Source organism: Artemia sp. Qi Xiang Cuo, chromosome 12 (assembly GCF_049724085.1).
Source record: "Artemia sp. Qi Xiang Cuo chromosome 12, ASM4972408v1, whole genome shotgun sequence".
Lineage (NCBI taxonomy): Eukaryota > Metazoa > Arthropoda > Branchiopoda > Anostraca > Artemiidae > Artemia > Artemia sp. Qi Xiang Cuo.
In genome coordinates, this window is record NC_142805.1 from 44629202 (window position 1) to 44656204 (window position 27003).

The window sequence follows — 27003 nt, forward strand, 5'->3', positions numbered from 1 at the left end:
CGTTGACACCACCGCTGATTCTATTGGCGGCGGCGTCACTAATACGCCGCCGTTTTTTTTTGTTTTTTTCTCTCTTTTTTGGTTATCGATATTGACCTCCAGGCTTCAACCGTCATCCCGGCTAATCTATTTCTTAAAAATAAATACTGTCATCTTGGGCTCGCCATATATCGGTTCGTAGGAAGGAGAAGAAGAAATTTTTCTTGAAACAAAAATTCTACCTTCCACTTTAAAATTCTTTTCATTTTTCTTTCTTATTTTTCGGATGAAAAGAGGTAGGTAAAAGAGCATTAGGCAATTCAGGATGTTGTCATAGGAAGCGCAATCGAGCTGTCTTCTAAGTAAAGAACGATGTTTGCACAATGTATTATTTTTTTTTCCATACCAGGGCACTTCGTATCGAAGGAGTTGTAGAAACTTCGAAAAGGACTCATTCGAGTGGAAATTGGGATGGCTCGTATCCTTTTTAATAGTCGAAAGTGATTGGAAGGCAGCTAACACCCCTTCCACGCCCACCGTTTCCCCAAACACATCCAATCAAAATTTTAAGATAGCCATTTTGTTCAGAGTAACTGACTTCCAGAGAGAAAATATGTTTTTTGAGGAGGTTACTCCCCCACAACCCCTAGGGCAAGGGTTTTGTAGTTATGCCTTGGAGGTATATAAGAACGATGTTGGCACAATTTATTATTTATTATTTTTTCCTTTAGACCAGGGCACTTAATATCGAAGAAGTTGTCATAGAAACTTCGAAAGGGGCTCATTCAATTAGAGATTGGAGTCGCGTGTGCCCTTTTTTATAGTCGAAAATGCTTTGAAGGTAACTAACACCCCTTCCACCCCCACCATTTCCCGAAACACAAACAATCAAAATTTTGAGATAGCCATTTTGTTTAACGTAGTTGAAAGTTCTGGAAATTAGGTCTTAAAGGATGACAACCACCCTCACAGCCCTTAGGATAAGGGTTGTAATTTATGCCCTGGGGGCATATACGGTGTTTATAGAAAGCGTCGTCGTAGAAACTCAAAAAGGGATCATTAGTTTGGAAATCGAAAAGCCTAGTGCCCTTTTTAATAATCGAAAGTGATTGGAAGGCTTGAAATTTTATAGTAGAGATGAATGTGGGTATAATGTGGGCTAATTCCCTCAGGCACTTCGTATCGAAGGAGTTGTCGTAGGAACTTCGAAAAGGGTTATTCAATTGAAAATAGAAAGGGCTGATGTCCTTTTTAATAGTCGAAAGTGATTGGAGGGAAACTAATCCCCCTCTCACGCCCACCCTCCCATTTGCCTTTATGTTTAAAAAGTAAATGTTGCCTTAAGATTAAATCAAAATGCACTGTGTTTATGCTAATTCCCAATAAGGCATCTCAGCAGTATCCCAAGAACAACTGAGGGTATTATGTTCAAACTTTCAGGGCTTCTTCTGCTCTTAAAATTTTACCAAATCAAAATAGCGTAAGTGTATCCAAGCTATCAAAGAAAGCAAACAAATGTTTTTGCGAATGGTATCAAGTTTTCCATTTCAGGTCAACTAGAGGAGGTATGAAACTAAATTAAACACTACTGTTTGTGTCGAGATTTTTATAAGGGTCTATGTTGTTAAATTTTGCTGAAAATTGTTTTCCAGCATACAAATAGCAGGCGAAACTATAAATTCTTAAAAAAACGAAGAGATTTAAAGTGTTATTTTCTTTTTCCCTGAAAAGACTATGTCAATATAAAACGAACAGATATTAATTAAAAAAACTGTTTCCAAAAAATAAGTTTTTTCAAAGAAAAGTAAAGAACTCCATTAAACCAAAAATGAGCAAAATTAATGTCAAATAATCAACCAAGCGTGAAACTACCACAAATCAGCATCGATAAATAAATGAAACCCAAAACGAACAGAAATTACAGTAAATAACCGAGTCAAACTCAAAACGAGCAGAAATTAACATAAGTTGGGCTCAAAACCCTTATGCCTTCCCAAGGCCAGAACATAATTTGTACTTTACTGACAAAAATACAAATGAATATGCATTGTCAGTTTAATATACATATACTGATATTTAGTAATCCAAATGTAAATATTATTTGATTTATTAAAGTTATAAAGTAGAAACATTTATATTTTTTCAGTAAAGTGAAAATTATGTTCTTACCTAGGGAAGGCATAAGGGTTTTGAGCCCAACTTAAGTTAATTTCTGCTCGTTTTGAGTTTGACTCAGTTATTTATTGTTATTTTTGTTCGTTTCGGGTTTCATTTATTTATCGATGCTGATTTGCAGTAGTTTCCCGCTTGGTAGATTATCTAGAGCTAGGATAGAAATATATCTATAGAAATGAATTACATTTTTTTGCACAGTTAGCAGAGCACACTGAAGTTGAAATAACTTTAAACTTTGACTTGAAACGTTATAACTTGACCACTTCTTTCAGAAAAGAATTTCGTAGGGTTATTCCGTGTTGATAAGAAAAGAGGGTAAAGTTGTAGTTTAGTTCCTCCTGTAGTGTAGGGTGCAGGAGCCCTATGGTGAAGGTGCAGGTTTTTTCTCCCTTATAATACAACTTATTTCAGCAGATACAAAGAAGAAGCCCATTTGCGGCATTCTGTGGGACCCCAAGGTCCAATACTAGTATCAGATCCCGCGAGTGGCAGTTTACGCTCGTCAAGTTCTGGCTGTATCGGCCACGTGTGCCCCAGCTAAACGGCTTTTTAGCACGACAGAACTGATAGTGACTGCAGAAAAATCAATGGCTCCAGGCAGAGTGAACAAACTCACTTTTGTTACATCAATTGTAACTGAAGTGATGTAACCGCTGATTTAAAATTGTTGGTGTTGTTAAGCCATGGTATCTGATTTGTATAAAGTGTTTTTTCTGTGTTGTTATTTTTTTTTTTTTTCATTTATTTTTCGCATTTATTTGATGAAAAGGAGATGTTTTAAGTTCAAACTTTGAAAGTTATACACACATTAGCCCAAATCATTAACAAGAAGGAAATGACTAAACAAGGGATTTTATAGGAACAATGCGATGTTAAACATAAACACAACATAGGTTTTCCTGGGTCTAGTGGCTAAAAATGAGAATTCTACTTGGTCTGATCGACGGTGAACATAAACACTTTCCGCACGGCCCAACAAATTCCTGTGTTGTCAAATTATTCTTATATGTTTTTAGCCAACCATTAAAAAATCCTTAAAAAAATCGAGATTGAACGTGCTTGGTGAAGTGGAATTTTATTATTATTTTTAATCAGAAAAATTTGCGCGCCGTGGCGCGCCGCCGGTCTAAAATCGGGGGCGCGCCACCAAAAAAATTTCGGCGCGCCGCCGCCGATACTGAATCACAGATTCGTCGCTGTCATTTCGGCGTGGCGCGGCTTCGGGGACTAGCATGAAGAGCAGTATTGGTACAAACCGGCCTATAGTTCTTAAACTGCTGGGAAAGGTGACTCAAGTACCCACGCTTCCCCCAACCCATCAATTGAATTCAGAAGTTTAATTGCGATAATTGGTTTTTTTAACTGATAAGAAGACTTGGTTACAGATGAGGAAAATGGATTTCTAAATGTCTGATGATACTTTTTGGAGAATCAAAGAGGTGAAAGGTAAAGGGCTTATTGGTAGTTCATATACCCTGCTACAAATTTGTTTGGAACTGGAACTGGCAGTGTTGTTTTACGCAGATGTTTTGCTGATGAAGAACTCAACGAAATCTCTTGAAGAAAATGTACAGGCCAGAATTAAATGAAGAAGTCAAGTTGTACAGAAATGCAAGGGAAAGAGAAAAGTAGGTTAATTCAGAAAAGCCTCGATGTCAGAAGGCCCTGCGTATCTATCTGGCGTTTAAATTTCATGGTAAATTCGCTGTGGGCCATATAATTTAGCTAGGATGAAAGTGAAAACATCATTTGATGATTTTTCATGCTCTTTCATTATTCCTATAAAATACTATTAGGGCCCCTATAAGGGCTTAATATGCAATTAGCCCCAGAATTAATTATTGAATTATGAAAGAACATAAAAAGGCATCAAATGATGTTTTTACTTTCATCTTAGCTAAATTAGGCCTATAAGGCCCTTTGCAAATTTACTGGCTAGCCTACTGTAGTAATCCATGCAGAATGCAAGTTTCCTTAGATCTGTCTGCTGCATTATAAGATTGAGGGGCAATATCCTTGATTAGCCTAATTCACTACTTGAATTTAGTAGGCCTAATTGAAGCACACTTTAGGCTAATGTGTTTGGTGAATTTCTAGCTTTTTCCATCTGCCAGGTAGAAGATAAGGGTAAAATTCTACTTTAGCTACTTTTGGCTATCTTGGAAAGGGGTTAGCCTAGGTTAAGAGAATGAAACTTTCAGGGATAGGTCTAGGCCTACAGGCTAAAGTATGTCCCAGGAAGATATTTTGAAGTTCCTACCTCCACTCCTTCTCCTTCTAGAGGGTCTTAAAATCTGCCTATATTACAAGTCTATAGGCCTACCTATTGAAATTTTGACAAAACAACATTTTACCTTGATTTTCAGTTATCAGTTTCTTTTTCTCTGGCTTTAGTTCTGAAAATGCAAATCCTGTTATTTGATGATAATTTTAAGCCATATCAATGTTTTTTTTCTTCAAAATTTAGGAAATGTATTGACATATCTTTAAAACCTTATAAATTAGGATTGAGCAAAGTTGTGAAGCTGAAAACAATTTTGTTGTGCTTCATTTAAGCAGAAGATCTATTTTGCAAGGTTTCACTTTTGTAACACACATATTTTTAAAGGTCAAGAACCTCTAGAGAGAGGAGGAGTGGATGTAGCTACTTCAAAATACCTTCCTGGGACATACTTTAGCCTGTAAAACCATCCCTGAAAGTTTCATTTTCCCTACCCAACCCCTTTTCAAGATAGCCATAAGTGGCTAAAGTAGAATTTTACCAAAGGTAAGCACAAAAGTGTTTTTTGGTAAATTTTGTGTTATTCATATTATTGACTTACAAATAAAGTAAACATATCACTTGATGCCTATTGTTTATGCTCTCTCCAAATATAATGATCATTTTTGTTAGAAATGAATTTTATCCCCACCCCTATATATATACCAATTCAGGGTATATATTTGCATATTAAGGGGGTGGGGGTAAATTTTATTTCTGATGTAAATGATAGGTAAGTTTAAACTTACCTCCCACCTCCCTAATGTGCAAATATATACCTTGAAGTGGTATATATAGGGGTGGGGGGGGGGGTAAAATTCATTTCCAAAAAAAATGATTATTATATTTGGAAAGAGCATAAAAAAGGCATCAAGTGGTATGTTTATCTTATTTGTAAATCTATAATATGAATAACAATAAATTACCATTTTTTTATTCTCTTCAAATAGGCTCTGTTACTTGCTACCTTTGAAAGTTATATTTTCGTCATCTAAAGTGGTTCTTAAAGCAATACCTTCTTTATTGTCTGAAAATAAGGCTCAGATTTAGTAGTTTGCCTTCCCCCCCCCCCCCCCAAGAATAAAACACTATAACAGTATAGATGTAGCCTATGAGCAGTCCACCACATAAGGAGACAGGTTAAGCAGCCAATTCTTACTTCATAATATGCACAATAATTCTAGTTAATATATTTTGCAGCAGGAGAACCTTTATATTCCCTTTTTTCCTTGTTTTTCTAAGAAATCCATGAATTTCTTAGAACCTTGCATAGCTGTGTTGGCCTCAGGCGGCTTGGTGCTGTGGTGAGTTGTTAGTAGTAGTAGTAGTATATATATTAACAGAGTATATACCCCCACTCCCCTAATGTACAAATATATACCCATTATTGCACTCTGAATCTAAATATAAACTTCATTTGCATCACAAATGAACTTTACCACCCACCCCTAAATACATCCAAATAAGGGTAGTCTATATATTTGCACATTATGCGGGAAGGTGTGTCCTGACTCCTGAGGGGGGGGGGGTGCCCCCCAACTTTTTTGACATTCAGTAAAATTTTTGCTGAAGGTAAAAATTTTGGCAGAAATTGGCCAAAATTTAGCAAACTTTTTGATATCTGCAGAAAAATCAGCATAAATCAGGTAGTAATTTGGTAAAATTTACAAAGGTTACCCCCTCCCCCCCCCCATGAAATGAGCCTTGGGATGCTCCTGCATGTGGGTGGGGTGAAGTTCATTTGTGATGCAAATGAAGATTATATTTAGATTCAGATTGCAATTTTGGGTATATATCTGCATATTAGACATCCTTGTAGTTCTTGCTAATGCTCTGCTTGATGCTTTTTCTACAGATAGTTCACTCGTCTTGACAACTCATGATGTTCGCCACGCCATTGACTCCCTGATCCACCCTCTTATGCTTTCAAGGGCTGCTACAAGATGAGTAAATTTGGCTATCATTAGATCCCAAAGGCATATATATAATAAACTATGAGTCTGTCTTAAAATCCCTCTTAAGCAAAATGAAATGGCAAGGCCACTGGATAGAACTATACCAATCAAGAGAGGAGCCAGGCAAGGTGCAATTGCCTCACCTTGTTATTTCAGTAATTATGACCTTGAACCTTAGGAGCAGTGTGAGATGTCTTTGCATTCTCTCTGGCCTCAATACCTCCTTAGTAACTTATGCTGATGAGATTTTTAATATTAGCCAAATTTATGGCAAAATTTCTGAAACTTTCATAAAACTGCAAGTAGAATATTTAAAATCTGGTCTTGAACTTAATGCTGTAAAGTTTGGTGTTATGGTTTTTAACTGGAAAGGCCCACTTCTTCATGAAATTGTACTAGGTAATTCAGAGATTTGCCCATCAGACCAAATTATTTATCTTGATTTTCCCATTAGAAACATCATGTCTCATACTCATCCTCTTCTTACAGAAGTCATCAAATGCAGCATATTGGCTGTCTATGCTTTCATAGTCTACTAAGCTTCATTTTAATTGCTGTTATTTTGTAACATTGTACAACACTGTTGCTCCTCCCACATCCTCTACATTGCACACTTCTGGAAGATTGTTACAAATGTTGATAAATTAAAAATCTGCTCCCCTTTTTTTCATTTTGCAAAATACTTACTGAGATATCAAATTTGGACATGCAATTCAAAACTCATCAACAGTCTTCACATAGCAGATCCCACTATTGCTTTTACTAAACTCGTAGAGAAGCAACAACCAAAAGATTTCAAGACATGCTTGGAGCTAACTTCTTGAACTATGAAGAAAGAATTGTTTTCTTAAAATGTCTCCTTATGTGGTGAACTGCTCATACATCTATACACACTATAACATTATGAAAACTAATCGATTTTTTTTTAGATGTTTTCTGAGAAAATTCTAGACAAGCTGGTTTTTGTTGTGCTGGAAAGTGATTAGGTTAGGAATACAAAAATTTCAGTAAGGAATCCAGGGCCAAAAACACTATGGGAAGGTATTGCCAAGCTACTATGTTAACCCTCTTCTGGTTTCTAAGTCTTAGAAATTCACCTATTTGACAGGTTTATTCCTATTAGAATTTTGACAAAACAACATTAAAGCTTAATTTTTCAGTTTCTATTTTTCTGGTTTTAGTTTGAAAATGCAATTCCTGTTATTTGAGTAGAATTTTAAGCCATATCAATGGACTTTTTCTAAATTTAGGAAATGTATTTGCAGATCTTTGAAACCTGATAAATTGGGATTGAGCAAAGTTGTAAAGCTAAAAATACCTTTCTTGTACTTCATCTAAGCAAAAGATTTATATTACAAGTTTTCATTGTTATAGCACAAAGGTTTTTAAAGGTCAGTGCTCTTGAGAGGGAGAAAGGCAAGGTGGGTAATTCAAAATACCTTTCACAGGACATACTTTAATCTGTAGATCCATCCCTCAAAGTTTCATTTTCCTAGCCCAATTACTTTCCAAGATTGCAAAAAATGGCTTGTCTAGAAATTTACCATACTTGTTTATATCATTCCTGAAAGTGCTTCACTTTATTTCAATCCCTCCCCCCTTTAAGGTCAAATATAGGCTATAGCCTGTATATTCTCCATGAATTTTCCAATTGGTGAATGCCATTGAGGTTGCTTGTTTGCCACTGAATTTATCTGAAGAAAAGAGTCACATATTAAAAAATTCATGGAGAGTACCTAATTTAGGCATATGATTTCCATATATTTTAAAGTAGTTTTCAGAATTATATAGGACATTATAAAATTTAACAATGTAGCATAGAAGATGTAGGCTATAGGATAACTTTAAGAAGATAATGGAAAATTAATTATCTTGAAAGAAAATTAAAGAATGAATGATCCTTGGTGTGTCCAAAGCAGCTAAGGGTATTAAGATGAAACTTCAGGGAATACATAGAGGGATGTTAAACTCAGTCAAAAGACAGTATGTGCATCCAGGTTATCAAGAGGGCATTACTAACTCAAGAGACACTATGTGTATCCAGGTTATCAAGAGGGCATTGCTGCAATATCTTAGAAATGACTAAAGGTATTAACATGAAACTTTCAGGTTCAGGTTCATTTATTATTCAATCTTACATAATGACACTAAATATATACAGATATCTGGCAGTGAGACAAGCTCGTTTTGCACAGATAAAAAAAGAAAAACAATAAAGAAATATACGGATTTTCATTCAAAATGGTAGACTTCACAAACCAATATAAATAAATCAATAAATGTAAGGTTAATTACTCACCACATCACGGCAGACACCCACCCGACGATACATAAACAACTCTCAACCAGCAATGGGACAAGAAGAAGGATATCAAGATCCAAGAGAGATCGAAAAATAAGAAGAGAAAAAAAAAAAAAAAAAAAATAATGAAAATAATATTTGACTAATAAATGTCCAAAAGGAATGATTTTATTTTATTTTTTAAAATTCCGATCGACACATCAAAATCAAAAATAGATTCATATTGGTTCCACGCAGCAACCACACTATTTTGTAGAGAAAACCGGGACCTCTCTGAAATTATCAACGGCTGGCATAGTTTGCGTATGCTGCGAGCTAGATGAGAAGATGGCGGAACAACTGGGAACAAATCAAAAGCAAAGAAATAACTGGGCAGTGACAGGAGATTATGATTAACCTTGAATAATATCGAGTTAAAAGTAACTGCAAGTTCAACAGGAAGAATATTCAATAAACAATACAAACTCTTTGTAGAAGACTTACTGGGGAAAGACGCTGGGGAAGGAAGATAACTTTTTAAAATACAAAGCGCCTTATTTTGTTGCCTCTGAAGCGGAATTAAATGGGATCTGAAAGTATTCAAGTAAATAAGTGGGCAGTAATTTAGATAAGAATGAACAAGAGCGAAATAAATAGAACGCATAGCTTCGAACGGCCAAATGAATTTCATACGTTGCATAATACCTACGTTCCTTCCAAGCTTCAATCTTATACCATTTATATGCGGCTTCCAACTCAAATTTGAGTCAACCAGCACACCAAGGTAACGAATAATTTCAACACGTGATATATCCATACCTGAAACAGATGACTTAATCAACCTCAGACATGGAAGTGCCTGTGACGTACGCGAAAATACCATAAACTTTGTTTTTGAAGTGTTCAGAGCTAGCCTATTTGCCGTAAACCATGCTACTAGTCTATTGAATACTAGACTTAAGTTATGTTTGACACGATCTTCATCGATTCCAGAGGCACTACAGGCTGTGTCATCTGCGAAGAGAACGGTCAGCCCTAGGTACTCAACTGAATTACTAATATCGTTAACATAAATTAGAAACAACAGAGGGCCGAGAATTGAACCTTGGGGCACTCCAACTTTATTTGACTGGTTCGAAGACGTTGATATAACTTCGCCCCCATCAATACACTGGACTCTATCGCTTAAATATGACAATATTATCGATTTAGCCGGACCACGTATACCACAATTAGACAATTTTTCATTTAAAATCATGTGACAAATAGTGTCAAACGCTTTCCGTATATCCACGAATATAGAAGCTGGAATTTCACCCTTATCCAAGGCATCATGAATAAACTGGGTTACTGCCAAAATAGCATGCTCAGTAGAATGTCCTTTTCGAAACCCGAATTGGGACTTACTGAAAAAACTATTCTTGTCAAGAAAATTTATAATCCTCACGTACAAACAACGTTCAATAATTTTTCCGAAAGCAGATAGAATAGATATGGGCCTATAGTTGGACGGATCTTTTATATCTCCCCCTTTGTGTAGTTCAATGACACGGGCTGAATTCATACATGAAGGGAAGATACCATTCTTGAAACAAAGATTAATTATGTGCACAAGAAAATTTACTATACTAGGCATAATCGATTTAAGCAAGTTCGTAGAAGATCCGTCGATTCCTTCTGAGTGTCCATTTTTGAGTTGATGAAGTACAAGCATCAATTCAGCAGACAAGACTGGAGTGAGGAATATGGATTGGTCAGTAGAAGAGGGTAGAAAACTTTTGAAATCAGCAGAATTTGGCGTTGATTTTTGGGATGCCTCTTCCGACGTCTTTTCACCTATTTTAGCGAAGTGCGTGTTGAGCATGTTGGCGACGTTAAGTTTTCCTTTAACAGCTGTATCACCACCTGGGGGCATCATTTTGTCCGGAAAAGAATTCAACTTTTTTTTGCCGATACAATTGTTTATTAATGTCCATACCTTCTTAGGAGATCCATGTGCGCTATTGAATGCCTTCAAATAGTAGAGCTGTTTAGCAGACCTGAGAGCTTTGGTTAAGCAATTTCTGTAAGCTTTAAAAAAGGCTTGATTTGTTTCATCGGGATTTGATAGATATATTTTATACAGCCTGTTCTTTGATTGGATCGACCTTAGTAGTCCTCGTGTAACCAAAGGCTTTTTAGATCTGTTGTAACGTCTTAGACGGGTTGAAGACATCGGACAAGCCACATTAAGTGCTGTGGTAAATTCGTTGACAAAATACTGTGAAGCTTGATTTACATCCTCGCAGTCTAAGCACGGAGAGGGGTCAATTTTAAGCAGCAGTTCATTCAACCGCTGAACAGATGTAGCATCAAGCCTTCTAGTTGTTTTGATCGGAGTCGCCGTTTGTCGCCCAGTTTTTATCTCCATCAAAAGCATAAAGTGGTCTGACGTGTCATTGATAATAACATGACACGAATCAAATTCCATATTCAGAAAAATATTGTCGATCACCGTTGCTGTCGAGCTTACAACTCGAGTTGGAATACGACAAGCTGGGAGAAGGCCCAGCAAAAGACAAAGTGTCAAAAAATCAAAAGCCGAGGGTGAATAATATGTGGATAAAAGAGCATGACTAGCATTACTTATATCAATATTAAAACCCCCACTGTACATAATCTTCCGAATCCGCTCAATTGCGATCGAAGAAAACGCTTCCAGCTTACTTATGAAATGTTGCACCGAAGAGCTAGGTGGTCTATAAAACAAACAACACAACACTTTTTCATTACCAAAATCAAGCTCGACAACCAAAAACTCAAACAACATTTCTTCATACATAGAATCAAAATCCGAAACAATCCTGTAAGTAATATCATTATGAATAAAAAAACCAAGGCCTCCTCTCGATCTGTCATTCCTAGTCTTAGAAATAAAATTGTAACCGTTAATATTTGCTAGGTGACTAGTTGACTCATTTAAGAAAGTCTCACATACAGCTAATACATCAACTCGGTAGCATGGAAGGAACAAAGATAAATGGTCCAAACTACTCATCAACCCGCAACAGTTTAAACTCGTCAGCCTCACACTACCAGGAGAAACATGTCCGTTAATCTCATTAGGGAGTAAATATTTGTTAATAGGGAGGGATCTAATAGAAATATCATAATCATCATCCGAAAAACCACAATCTGCAGAAATTTTTATTAAATCTAATGGGTCTCTCTCAAAATCTCTCAACCTACTCGATGCCCCATCACCAGTAGAATTAATCATAATCATTTTGACTTACCAAACTGTCTGGTATCACTGGTGATACTCTGACCACAACTGTGACTTCTTGAAACTGAAACTACAACTACTTGTGACTATGACTACCTGTAGCTACTTGTGACTACAACTGCTTGCAACTGCAATTAAGGCTACTTTTGATGGGATTGTGACTACTTGCAACTTGTGACTGTGACTACTAAAGAGTGTGAATACTTATGAATGCAACTAATCAATTTTGTGGCTACTTGTGACTGCAAATGATACTACTTCTAGCTGCTTCTGCAACTACTTTCAATTATGACTGTGACTACTTCAACTACTGTGACTTGTGACTACAAATACTACTGCTACTTCTACTACTACACCTAGAACCACTGAATTAAATCAAAAGGTTTTAAGTGCATCCTGCTTGTTGAAATGGCATTGTGCATCTAGGTTGTCAGAAGGGCTTATCTACAATATCCTAGGAATGGCTAAGATTATCATCTGAAAATTTCAAAGAATGTTGACATTGAACTAAATCAAAAGACTATGTGAATCCAGTTGCTCAAATGGGTGTATTTACAATATCTTAGGAACTGTTAATGGTTGAAGTTTAAACTTTCAGGGAAAGTAGCAGGGGTTATTAGACTAAACCACAGTTCATATAATTATCCAGTATGATCATTCCCTATCTCTCCCATTATAAAAATCTGGACTGGGGTGCGAGTGCTCCAGAGAACGTAGAAACATAAGCGGCATCAGATCTTTTCACGGGTAGACAAGTCAGACGCAAAACAATCGGAAACAAGTGGAAACCCGCTATTAATAACTGCACAAAGAAGTGGGAGGAGCTTTTTGTTCGCACCAAGAACAAAGACCAGAAATGATCTGTGATAAGCTTACTGGATAATTATATGAACTGTGGACTAAACCAAAAGACACTAGATGCAACCAGGTTGTCAAAAAAATATATCTCCAACATCTCAGTAATGACTAAAAGACTAAATCAAAAGATACTAGGTGCATTCATGTTGTTAAAATGATGTGTACAATATCTCAGGAACAGTCAAGCATCTTAAGTTTCAGCTTTCAGAGAATACTAAGGGGGATGTTGAAATTAATCAAGAGACACTACCTGCATCCCAGTTGTAAAAGGGCATATCCATAAAATCTTGGGAATGGCTGATGGTATTTAGCACAAACTTTCAGGGAATGTGGAGAGGCAAATTGGACTAAATCAAAAGATACCATGTTCATCAAGGTTTTTGAAATTGCTGTGCAGTACTTCAGGAATTATAGGGCATTAAGTAAAAATTTTCAGCTTTGTTGAGGGAGGTGTTAACCTCCCTCAACCTTTAAGGGATATTGAAGTCAATAAAAAGACATTATGTGTCCAGGTTATCAGAATAATATGTTTTCCATACAACACCTAGCAAATGCTCACTGAGTCAGAAATAAAGAGAGTTGAGTGATGCCTTGAATATATTCATTCTCTTGTTCCATTTTCAATCATATGGTACACTTTGAACATCCTCCTAGGAGGATTCTTTTGAGTATATTATTGAGAAATAGTTGTTGAATCAAAATCTTAGTCCAAAAATCATTTCAAAGCAAGAGTCAAATTATTCCAAAGCCAAAAATCTGAAAGACTAGAGAAACATTCATTATATTAACCAATAATACAACTTTGGCAATCAAAAATGGACAGAAAAGAATGAAGAATCATATCAAACATAAAGATAACATATACTGGTATATTTGATTAAATAAACCCCAAAACAAGTCAAAATGAAATTTAATACTCAGATCAAACTTAAAAAAAAAATAAAATTACTCCAAACAGGAGTTTGACTACTGCCCCCTTCCCTAACCATAAAATTTCTAAAGCCTATTCCATCATTTGTGTTTACTGAAAACAGAATGTATTATGAACTTTGTTTTTTGTTTATAGCATTGAAAAATAAAAACATATAGTTAAATAGAATCTTAAATTGCTGAGATTTCAGGAATTAGTATCATTGTATGTTAAACATTCAGTTTCAGTCTAGGAGGAGGGGTGGTAGCAAAACTCCTGTTTGTAGCAACTTGTGTTCATTTTAAGTTTGATTTGAACATTTAATTTAGTTCTTACTTGTTTTAGGAATTATATATTGATCTATATTAGTACACATTAACTTTATATTCAGTGTGATTATTTACTTTAATTTCTGTTTGTTTTGGGCTTCATTTATTTGTTGTTAGTGATTTTATTTTTGAGTTACTATAGGACATCATTTCTGTTCATCTTAAGTTTAATATGGGTCTTTGCTTTTTTTTGAAAAATTTCTTTTTTTTAGAAACAAACCAATTACTTATTAAACCACCTGGCCACTTTATACTCTTTACTATGCATCTTTTACTTTTTTTCAGCTCTATAGGGACCTTCCCAGTACATTAAATTGAGGTTTTGGGGTTCTGATAATATTTAGATTTTTGGGGTTTTCTCTCTCCTTTATAGCATCCCCTTGTTGCTTGAACTTCTGATTGTTCCATATTTCCTGCTGTTTTATGGTGCCATATAGCCTTGCAGGGGTTGCCAATATGGTTACCTTTTTGTTATCTTTCTGAATTAGATATGGAAGCTTGTTTGGTATGCACCTAGTATACAAGGCAATGAGTGCTAGAAAAATGACTCCAGTTACAAAATTGCAAAGGCGTTGATTAAATCTGTTGGAATATCAAATGGGTAAATACTTGATTTTCTAAATTTTCGAAATTTCACTGTGACATCAGAGGGAGAAATTAAGGGTAAAGAGATGTTTGAAAATTTAGTTGGACTTGCGTCAGCAAAAACAGGGAGGCTTTGTCCAATTGAAGTAATAGGGATGTTCTTGTCTAGGTTTAGTCTAGGTCTAACACGTTAGTGGGTTATTTTTGACTTGTAGTCTTCTGTTTTTTTTTTCTCTATTACAGAGGGATTTTTACCATATGACTGTTTAGATTTGCTCTATAACCCATTGCTTGTACATCTCCAATTCCTTCAACCACTTATCTACTGTACATCCTTTGATTTTATGCACTAAAAATGCTCAATAGAGAATTAATGGAAGTTGTCTTCTCTTAATTCTTCCATAGTTAAATTAACTCACTAACAAGCTACACATATTAATTAACAAGCAAAGTGAGTTAACAAGTCATTTTCAACTTCTTTGTTTTCTATTTTTATTGCACAGGTAGTAGCCTAATCAATTGCCAACAGTTTTGTAGTTAAAATAACTTGCTATCATGTTAGACATAGTAATTAACAAGTAAAGCAAGTTAACAAGTTACTCACTTGTACTTTTTCATGTTGCAAGCCCTTTGCTCATCATGACACTTGAAATTCGGCAACATGTTTGGCTCCAGCAAGATCTGCTTGCAGCTGATACCTTAACCATAGACAACCTCTCTTGTTAATGAGTCAAGGTCTAACATGTTAGTGGGTTAGTTTTGACTTGTAGTCTTCTGTTTTTTTGTTTGCACAAGCAGTATTTAGGTGTCAGTATATGGAAATGCATTTAGAGTGGAGACAGGTGGTAATACCTTACTTTCCTAAAATGTTTAGCCAAACTGTAGGGTGATCTAGGAACTGCAGCTTTGGTTTCTTGTTAACTTATTAATTACTATCTATAACACATTAGCAAGTTAATTTTACTTTGGAACCATTGAGAGCAGACAACTTCAATTAGTTATTTTCGATTTTTTAGGGTTCTGATTTCATTGCAAAAATCTCAGTTGAGACAATATCTGGTAACATGTTTAAGGTGGACCCAGCTGGTATAATCATACCATTGTAAAATTTTGAACCAAACTGTAGAGAATCTAGAAACTGTGGCTTTGGTTGGTTTGCTTGTTTATGTTTTGCATTCTTTCCAATTCTTGTATTGCATATTCATTGCAAGGTATCCATCCTCTAAGCTTGTTACAGTCCAGTTTTTCAATTCACAATCCTTCTAATTATTGCAATCTTCCAAATGAAATATAAATGTGACCTTTAGCAGAAAGTTTCTTACCTAGATATACCACCCCTATACACATGTATATCCTTGCATCTTATACACTGAACATGCCCAAAAGAGAATTAATGGAAGTTTTCTTCTTTAGTTTAATTTTGCAGGAGAATTACAGATTCCAGTTCTATTAGATGAGTTCCATCCTCTGTTTCTTTCTTTGAGCTTGACTAATGTGACTCAATCTATCAGCATGTTCCTCTGACAATTTGTTTGCTTGTTTATTTCTTTTGTTGTTCTCTTGTTTTTGCAAGGCGAGATCTACTAGTATACTTTATATAAGATTCTTTTGCCAGAGACAAAACATTTTGTTCATTATTGGTCAAGTGCTTACATTTTACCTGTACAGCATTTCTACCTTGGTCACCTTTGCCAACTGAATATTTGGGTTGCATAGACTGATGAGCTTTATCCAGGTGATGTTTGTCTTGTGTTGATGTCTAGCATGGCGCTTCTCCATATTGTATATTTTCATCTTTTGTAATGCCCATAAATTTGCTTTCACAATTAGCTTTCACCATAAGGATAAAACAAACTTATAATTACCATTCCTGAATCAGCATCAAATGGCGATTTCTTCTCACTTAATGGTGTTTTTTTTTTCAAATAGACATTACATTTTTTTTAAATGTTTATTTGAATATATGTAATTGTTGATTTAGAAATACAATTTGGAAGTAATCAGATGTTTGGAAGTGATAAAAAAATTGCTCTCAAATTTATGCAACACCCAATTAAACTTAAAAAAAGACAAGACAAAAAATACTTACTAATTAAAAAGAACAATATAGTGTAAAATATTGAAGTGGCTCCATATTTTTTTTTTTTTTTTTTTAATTGGCACCCTTGGGTTTTGTGGCCTGATAGGACAATCTAAATAGGTCATAAGATTAGAGTCTTAATTTTGGAAACATTTTTTGTCTTTTTCATGAGAGAAGATCAGTTAGTATTTCTCAGTATGTAACACTTATGATAGCTTTCGTCATTTTTTTTTCATCCTGAGTGGGCCAATCTTTAAAATCTAAATCATGTTGCCAAGCACTGATCAAGCTTTGATTTCACTACTTCCTGTTTTTTGTTGGTAATGTTTCCATTGTTCATCATGAGATTTAGAATACAAAATAAAATTAATTCACAAAGTAGCAAAACCATTAATAGTGAAATTGATTGTGTTTTGTTTCTCAGTCTATCAAAAAGAAATTTTAATAGTAAACCAAAGATGGTGGCGAATGGAGACCCAGCAAAGCATACACCTGACACAAATTGAACTTATTTAACAACTTTCAATTAAGCTTTATCTAGGTATATTTAATATTTAAATAATAATTTGTTCATATTAAGTAAACTTTTGATGATTCTTTTTGGTAACAACAGAAATATGTGTCTGCTTTTATAAACAATTTTGGTCAATCTGTAGCCTTGGAACAAACTTCAATGTTAAAAATCAATTCTCTTTAAGGTATGACAACCTAGCAGATTTGTATGCTGTTGTAAATACTTTACAGTGCTTAGAAAAAGCTTACATCAAAGACTGTGTTGCTGCAAAGGAATATACTGCAGCATGTTCAAAATTATTGGTACAGTATAAAGCAGCATTTCAGCAAGTCAGAAGTGATGAGTTTCCAAGCATTGACATTTTTTCAAAAAGGTTTAGAGTAAGTCTGTCTCTCTCTCTCTCTCTCTCTCTCTCTCTCTCTCTCTCTCTCTCTCTCTCTCTCTCTCTTTCTCTCTCTCTCTTTCTCTCCATCCTTCTCTCTCTCTCCTTCTCTGCCTCTCCCCTTCTCTCCCCCTCCTTCTCTCCTCTCTCTCTCTTCTATCTTTCTCACTCTCAATACATTTTGGTTTTCAGTAAAGTGCAAATGATAATCTTGTTTTGTGGAGGGTTTGATAGGGAAAGGAGCACCACACTTATTTACAGTGATTTCTGTTAGTTTTAATTTTGAATTCATTTCTTGTTGTAAGTATCATATTTTCTTTCATGGTAATTCCTATTTGTAAATTTTTACATCAGCTAATTTATTAAAAAAAAGTATGTGATTAATTTAAGAGCATGTTCTTTAAGTTTTCTAAAAAAATTTCTTTGTGTAACTACCACATGGTAATTTATTAAAAAAAACCTGCACACATATCTAATTCGCTTCTTTGGCATCAAAAAGCAAATGGGTATACATGCAGATATATTGCAAGTATATACCATATGGGCCCTTTTGCCAGCCTCGAAGTCAAATGATGTATATGTTACTTTCAAAATGTCACATGAAAGCAAAAATAATATTTTTATACTTTTTGCACTAACAATTAGATAAAAACTAAGATAAAAAACCTTAAAACACTAGTGTAGGTAATTAATGTAGCTTCATTTTACATTTTTTCTTTTTTTTTCCCCAAAAGTTGCTGGTCTCCTAAGCAGCAGAACCAAATATTCCTGAAAACATGACACCAGTTGTTTAAGATCCACTAGAATAATTTTTTTTTCCGCTTCAGTTGATTTTTGAAAAATAGCATGAGATAAACCCTTTTCTTTTGGGTAAGATGATAGAATTCTGCCCCAATAACCAACAATATGATGATGAAGATCTGTATACTTAATATTCAAAGACTAAAGTACTCAACAGTGGCGCAAAGTCCCAAAAACAAAATGAAGATACATACAAAAGTATTATTAAAATTTAAGGGAAAGGATTTTTTTTCAATGAAAACCCTGAAAACGGTATTTTTAAAAATCTAAAGCAATGTAGTTACCCCACCTTGTCCACTCTTTGGCACCGTTAGTAGCAAAACAATAAAGTATTTAAAAGTAAATAGTTTTCTGGAAAAGACGCAGATGGTAGAATGCATTGATAATTACTAAATCATATACTACGCGTTCATGGATTGAATGCCTATTCCAGTTTTGTTCCAACTCTATGTGAAACCCTGGAAGGGTTTTTCCCAAGTAAAGCCCTAGAAATTGACACGTTGCAGAGTTGTAGTTTTATGGACAAAGTATGAGAATTAGCTTAGAATAGTTTTAATGTGTTATTTTTGCTCTGTTGAGCAATGGCCTGTGATATTTACACCAAATTTCGGATCAGTGGCTAGGTGAGGAGCCACTGTATGGAAGTGAAACTTGGACCGTGGAAGCTACTAATATTGAAGCAACAAAAGTATTTTTATAAAAGTTTCCTAAGGAGAATTTTGGGCGTTCGTGTTACAAACAAGGTCTTGAATAAATAGGCCTGAAAGCAATATTTTCAAAACTACAACATAAAAGAAATTATGAAGAAACACCTGCTTCATAGGTTTGGCAATCAAACAGGATGTGTTGGATACTTGGATATTTTCTCCAGTTACTAGCCTTTTAAGCAACGAGAGATATTGTGCCACCAAAGTGCCTATTTCTGCCATTTTGTGCTCCAAAACTAACATTCTTTCTCAATTAGAGTAAAATATTATGAAGTAAAAATTATGAGATAGCCAATCAGTTTAGCACTTCCAAATAGCTATTTATGTAGCCTACTATTCTGAATGGCCATGCGTCCATTTGATGATGCATCCTTTAACATACTTGTGGTCTGTACAGAATGAATGGCTTTTAATGACTGAGCAGAATTTTGACGACTGTAAAGTACTGCATAGGTGCACATACAAGTTTTCAGGGGGTGGAGGTAGTTTTCTATTTTTTTTTGGGGGGGGGGGTGGCTTTATAGAATGTGATTTTTGAGCCTTAAATTTCCAAGCAAGGTTGAAGGGGTGAAATTTACTTTCTAATATCCCTTTGTTCGAAGGATTTTATTTGGATTGAATGTGCGATATATGTGCTAAAGTAATTTTTAATGAAAAGAATAGTTTTTAAAAATAGTAGCAGTGTGCCAAAAATTTTGGTAAATCAAATGTACCTAATTGTATAACAACATATATGCCAAATGTATACAGTTTAAAGTTACATATCAAGAGCTGTTAGCATAAGAAAAGTTGTAATATTTTATAAAAAAAAAACAGGAGGGGGGGGGTAATCTTGATCAGAATTAACAAAGACGGCCCAGTTATGTAAATAAACAACCCCTATATTTACAGGTTTATGCAAAACTAGGCCCTTAGTGAAAACCACCGCACAATTAGGTTTTTTTTTCATTTTGAATTCATATACTGTATATTATTATTTTTTAAATAAATCTGAGATGAAAGTGTCTTGGTTGTGCTCGGACTGTACACCAACTTTAGAAATTTCCGTTTGATTACATCTTTGGAGACTTATTGTGTTTTATTCCCTTTTTTGTATCTTGCCCTAATGTTTTTATGATTTTTTTGATTTTTTTTTGATTTTTTTATTAACAAATGGGTCACAAAAAAACAACAACATACAAATCTCCATATAATGCTAACAAACAAAACTGCATATAATACCAACAATATCAAAATAGATTCAGGTAATAATAATTTTTACTGTCACAGTTTCTGTTTTTTACCGGTTTTCGGTTTTTAACAAAGTATACAGTAACCATGACAGAAATATTTTTCTGACTTGAACATATTTTGATAGGACCTTTGAAAATGGCACAAAGCTGCAATAACTATGACTTTTCCTTTGTATGAACAATAGAAAAAAATGATGTCTTTTGTGCAAATCTGTGTCATATTATGCTTTACTATTTTTACTACTACTACTAACAACTCACTGCAGCACCAAGCCACCTGAGGCCAACACAGCTACGCATGCTCCTCCTCCCTCCTAATATATTCAAAACCTCCCTCTTTACACCTTCCCTGGAAGTTCCCATTTCCCTTAAATCTTTCTTTACGACATCCTCCCGCTCCAACCGTGAACGACCTGCTGCCCCATTAGCCCTAGATTGTTGGCCGAAAAGGCCTATACTTTACTTCACTAAAAGTAAAACAGTTCTAAAAGTGTTATTTTTTTCAGTGGAATAACTTGTCTTTCGAAATGTATACTAGTAAGTAAGGGTAAGTGATTTCATTTTGATCATATAATTTTATTTTGATCATAAAAGCTGTCAGCCATAGGGATCGTGTAAATAGACGTTTAGCCATTGACAAGAATAAAAAGGATCATCTGGATTTATGTTAACAATTGTGTATGAAAGTATAATTTGAAGCTCTTCATCTATTTAAACTTCACTGTGGGTATATTCCACTCGACCATAATGATAAGAATCTCAAAGAGGTCTATTACCCCAGGTTCCTATTATTCCATGTGGGTCTTTTATTCTATATTTGTTGAAGGCTGTTAGAGAGAGATAAATTTATTGAACAACATTATACCTAAATTTTATAGAAAGGAGATAGAGAGGCAACTCAAAAGTATAATCATGTTAAAAAACCATTGTCATGAGTTAAAACTCCAGTAAAGGTGTAGCTGGGATTCCATTTTGAAGGTAAACCAGATGAAGTGGTGTCATTCATGGGGGGTTTTGACCCTGCCTCTCTCCCATTTTGAAAACACCTCTTTGGGGTATTTCCATTGAAAAATGCTTTTTTTTGGTATCTTCATTGAAAAAAAAATAACAAATTAGGTGCTCCCTAGATTTGATTAATACATTATGTCCTGACTCTAAATTTTCATTAATTAATGCCACCCATGTGAAGTTAGAAGGTGGGATTTAGTACATAGATTTTCCCTGTACTTGATTTAATTTTCGTTTGTCCCTACTGTCAATGTTCTTCTTCTTCTATTTAACAGCAGGCGGGCTTTTCAGTATTACTATTTAGCCCTTTGCCTTTTGCTTCACTCTGTGGGCTACAGAGCTACTGGCTTGATTGCCTCATATTTATTAGATATTTTCAGATATCTTTCAGGAGATCTTTCGACTCTAGGAGTTCAAATATAAGATGATAGATGTCAATTTCTATGCTCTGTGTGCAGGTATAGTTGGCTAGGCTCTTAGCTGATAGTGGGATTTTGTGGTGTTTGAAGTATTTTAACAGTTTACAAAGCAAGGTATGTTGTGCAGACGTCAGCATATTACATTCAAATAGGCAATGGTCAATTGTTTCATTATTCATATTACAATGCCTGCGAAGAGGGGACAGGGGAATTGAGCCACTTGAATTAGAAAGCTTATATGAGAATGCAAGGAAATTTAGTCCATTTGTTCCAGAACGAATTCTATTATAAATTTTAGAAAGATACTTATTGGGAAAGGGGGAAAGGATAGGATTATTCTTATTAAAATTAATATCTGATAGTCTCCATCGGTAAATATCTCTAATGGGGATTGGTCTCCCACTTGGCTGGTCAATATTTATAGCATTTTTTGCTATTTCATCAACCTGATGATTACCACTTATACCAGAGTGGCTAAGAATGTACTGAAAGTAAGTTTCTATGCCACTTGAAGCAAGATTATCAATAATACTGAGACAATGATAAGTGTCAATGTCCAACTTATATTGAGGAGCTGAGGCCAGCAACTCAAGGCTTGATAAAGAGTCGGAATAGATGATAATATTATTCGAATTTTCAATCAAAGGTTGGTTTTGCTTAAGGTGTTCTAATACCATGATTATGGCATTTAACTCAGCAGACATTATAGATAAATTATTAAATAATCTCTCACCCATTGCAATTTTCAGGTGAGGAAGGAAAACACCACTTGCAACCTTCTCATCCATTTTTGACCCACCAACAAATATTTGGAAGTGATTTTTATAGGTAATTGTATTAAGTTCTGCAAATTTTTTCTCAACAAAAGCAATGGGGGTTAAATCTATATTCCATTTTGAAAATTCAGTATTTATTATGGGAAATGACCAATTCCATGGAGGGGATCGGGGGAAAGTAAGTGCAATAGACTTTGCTGGTACAGGGAACTTCTTTTGAATCTTGGCAAACTCATCTGCAATACCTCTATACATGGCTGGGTTTCTTAACCAATTATGTAATGTTTGTGAGCTATTTGATTCAATTTTTGTAAGATATTTTATCAAGAGAAAGCTACGTCTCTCCCTTATTGTTGTTAATCCACTCTCCATAAGTAGAAACTTGGTGCTTGTGGGTTTCCTAAGACCAAATATGAGACGTATTATATCATTTTGTGTTGTTTCAATTTTTTGCATCTGGGTCTTTGCGCATGCACCATAGACAATGAGCCCATAGTCAATATGGGGTCTTATATGTGATTTATAAAACTGGAGTAAGGTTTTCACCTTACAACCCCAGGGTGTGGAAAGAAGTCTTTTTAGTATATTTGCTTTTCTATAGCATTTTTTTATTGTGTTTGAAATGTGGAGGTGGAAATCAAGTTTTTGGTCAAGCATGAGACCTAGGTAATTAATATTATTATCTTCTGGAATAGTTGTTTTATTTAGAGTTAGTTTTGCATTAACATGGATTCGCTTCCTGTGAAATTGGATTATTTTTGACTTGGTGGGTGCAATGGGTAAATCTGAATGTTGAGAGATTTTTTCAAACTGGAAAAGTGACTTTTGCAGATTTGACTGTGCTATCTGAAAGGTGTTGCCAGATGACCATAGCACCAGATCATCAGCATATTGTAGATTCGTGTGGGGTAGGTTCATGTCCCAGAGATATAGGGCAAAAAGGAGGCAACTGAGGACTGCTCCCTGAGGTAGGCCTTTGGATATTGTCATTTGGGGTGAAGAGGATGAACCAAAACAAACAATTAAAATTCGCAATTCTATGAAGGATTTAATAAAGGATACTAGCTTATGAGTACTCCAAGGTTTGCAAGTTTATTTAAAAGGATTTGGTGGTTCACATTGTCATATGCTCCTTCAAAATCTAGGAAAGCTGCCACTAGGATATTATTTTTTGAGAGAGATTCATTTATTGCATTTGTTAGCAAAATGAAAGCATGTGTTGAGGAGTGGTATTTCCTGAATCCAGTTTGAGTGTGTGGGATCATGTTATTTTTCTCAACAAACCAGAAGAGTCTGTGATAAATCATTTTTTCCATTATTTTCCCCATCACAGGTGTAATCATTATGGGCCTATAAGACTCAGGGTTATCTTTTGGTTTATTTTTCCTTAGGATTGGTATGAGGGACGAACATTTCCATATATTGGGGAACCTAGAAGATGCCCAAGCATGATTATAACAATTTAGCAGTTCTTGTTTGTATGAAAGTGTGAGATTCTTTATCCATATAGGGTGTATATTGTCATAGCTACTGCTAGTTTTGGACCTAATATGATGTATTGCATTATTCAATTCCTGGATTGAAAATGGATTAGTTATGTACTCGGAACCTGGGGGTGGTTGGTAACTAGGGTTCATAGGAATTGTGGACAGCTTGCTTTGATAATTTGATGTTAGCTTATTAACAAAAAGAGTTGCAAATAGGTTAGCCTTTTCATTATCATTGTCATAATGGGTATTATTATGTATAAGCTCATACAGGAGTGGGTTGGGAGAAGTCTTTTTCCCACATATGTGGCTTATGACTTTATGTATAATTGGCTCATTTGTTTCTCTGGAGAGATTATTTGCAAAATTATTCCAGTATTTATATTTAGCATCTATTATAGTCCTTTTTAGATTAGATTCTGCTTGTAATTTTTTTAAATATGTAGTAGGTGTTGGTTTTTTAATGAATTCGGTCCTAGCTGCCTTTTTTATCCTCCATTTATTTAGGCACTCATTTGTCCACCATGCTTTAGGAATTTGTTTAGGGAATGTTTTCTTAGGTGTTGTCCTGGGGATAGCATGATTAGCTGTATTTATTAAAAAAGATGTCAATGCTTCAGCATGTTTGTCAACTGTTGTGTTAGAAATGCATGAAATTTGGGTGAAACTTGTAATTTCATCATTTAGCTCATTTTGGAACATAGACCAATTTGCTTTAGTATTGATATATTTGGATGTATGAGATAAAGTTTCAGCAGGTTCATTTAGGGAGCAAACTATAGCAAAGTGGTCTGTACATAGACTATCAATTTTATTTATGTAAATTTTGTTCAAAAAATTTGAAGACACAATTTGTAGGTCAATTGTGGAGAAATTGCCACTTTTGGGGTTGAAATAAGTATTCAGGTTTGGAGGGGTAGCAACAACTAATTCATTATTATTTGAAGTCATATGCTCAATAAATTTACCAGCTTTATTTGCTGGTTTATTCCCCCACAAAAGGCTGTGGGCATTGAAATCTCCACAAATAATGATATTTTTTAACATATTAGAATTATTTATATAATTAAAGAAATCCTTGGCATCTGTAGTTTTTAAAATAGTGTTATAATAGATTATTATTTATGTTTTTAAATTATTAAGACAAACACTTATACAAATTACATCAACATCATTTTCAAAATCTGGAAAATTGATTCCACAAAATTTTATTTTATTATTAACTAATAAAGCTACACCACCTCCTTTTCTCTCTGAAGATCTATCCTTTCTCAGGATAGTATATCCCAGAGACTTAATTTGTTGATTTTGGGTTAAATGAGTTTCTTGGAGGCAAACAATATTAATTGAATTATTATTCATAAATGACGTTAGTTCATTTAGCTTATATTCTGTGAGTGATCTTACATTCCATTGGAGTATTGATAAATGTTGTGTTGTTGATTTATTCTTCATATGAATGTGTATCAATGTTCAGCTTTGTTAAGAGTAAAGCAAGATCTTTTTTTGCTTGAATGATCATATCATCTGGGATGTAAATTTTTGCCAATTCTGCAATAATTTTTGTTTTCTGTAGTTGATATATGTTCATGGCCTGAACTGCATTACAGTTTAGAATGAATAAGCATATATTTGGGGATTGCATTTTTGGTAGTGCATCCTGTTTGTTGGTTAATGGATTAATTCCTGGTAGTGTTTCTGGTTTGTTTCTTCTTGGGAGGGAGGGCCAGGCTGGCCTCATCTCCCCGGACAAGGAGGCTTGGTGGCTTGGTGATTGCTTCTGATAGGGATTTGAGCTAGGGGGCTTAGAAGATGGTGTTTTATATGGGGTGCTTGATGCATTGGGGGCATTTGACTTTGGGGTTTCGGTTGGTTTCATTACAGGCTTTATTTGGTATTGTTGGGCAGCATTTGCTTCCATGGCTGCAAAGGGGTATGGGATTGCCTTCTCTGTTGATATTTGAAGTGTTAGAGCTCTTTTCTTGTATGCAGGGCATAATGATTTATTTGTAGATTCATGTGGGCCTTTGCAATTGATGCATGTAGGCTGAGTGTTGTTGCAAGTTGTCAGCTCTTTAGGATGGAAAGATTTACAATTACTACACTCTTGGAGAATTTCATTGCATTTGTTTGTTGTGTGTCCCAGTTTGAAACACTTCTGACACTGAATAGGCTTAGGTTTGTATTCCTTGTGTGGTTTGATTTGCCCAAATAGGAATAATTTTTCTGGGATATCAATTTTATCCTTCAGTGTGAATAAGAAGGATCTACTAGTTTTTAGGCCATTAGAGTTGGGTTTTCCAAGTTGGGTAACATCCTCAACTGGGATTGTGTTTCCAGCCCTATCTGAAAGGCCTTCTTTTAACTCCTGAGTAGATATCTCTGGGGGACCATTATAAACTACTATTTTTGTTGGTGAGTGTTTTGGGTTCCAATTAGATGCAATAATTGGGGTATTCAGAAGGGATTTAAGGTTAATTATTGTATCTGCTGATTTCTGCTCTTCTACAGCTATTAGCAGAGATCCATCACGGTTAATGTTAAGAGAGAACATTGATTTTAGCAATTTAAAAATTGCAACTCTTATTGTAGTGATCATTTTTATTTCAAAGGGGGTAGTGGGAGTAATTTTAAGGTAAATTCCTAAGTTTTTGGAAGGAGGATCTTGGGCAGGGAGAGGGGAAATGCTTTTAATTGGGGAGATTTTTTTCCTTTTTTTAGAACTTCTAGAGAGGACCTCTTGAAACACATTATCATCATTTATGGTTACATTAGCCCCCACACTTATCATTTTTCTATTCTCCAAATTGGAGCTATCATTAGAACTTTGAGATAGGGTGCTTGACCAGCCAGGATGGTTATCTTTTACTATGACACTTTCACTGGAATTTGTTTTGGGATCTGGGGTGACATTTTTTTTTTTGATGACTTCTGAACATTGCCTATTGAAAAAAGATTTAAACACAAAATAAAACTAAAACAAGAAGAGAAAATAGATGA

The 27003-nt window shown here is 34.9% G+C and overlaps 1 protein-coding gene across 1 annotated transcript in view; it reads left to right on the top strand.

Annotated features, from left to right (window-relative positions):
* Window positions 1–3651: 3651 nt before the first annotated feature.
* LOC148946166 (vacuolar protein sorting-associated protein 28 homolog) overlaps window positions 3652–27003 on the top strand; it is a 41599-nt gene continuing 18247 nt past the window's right edge. The window contains exons 1-2 of the mRNA XM_089097620.1: window positions 3652–3782; window positions 17376–17571. Coding sequence (XP_088953746.1) covers window positions 3721–3782; window positions 17376–17571 — 258 coding nt within the window. The 5' untranslated portion in view covers window positions 3652–3720. The remainder of the gene's footprint in view (window positions 3783–17375; window positions 17572–27003) is intronic.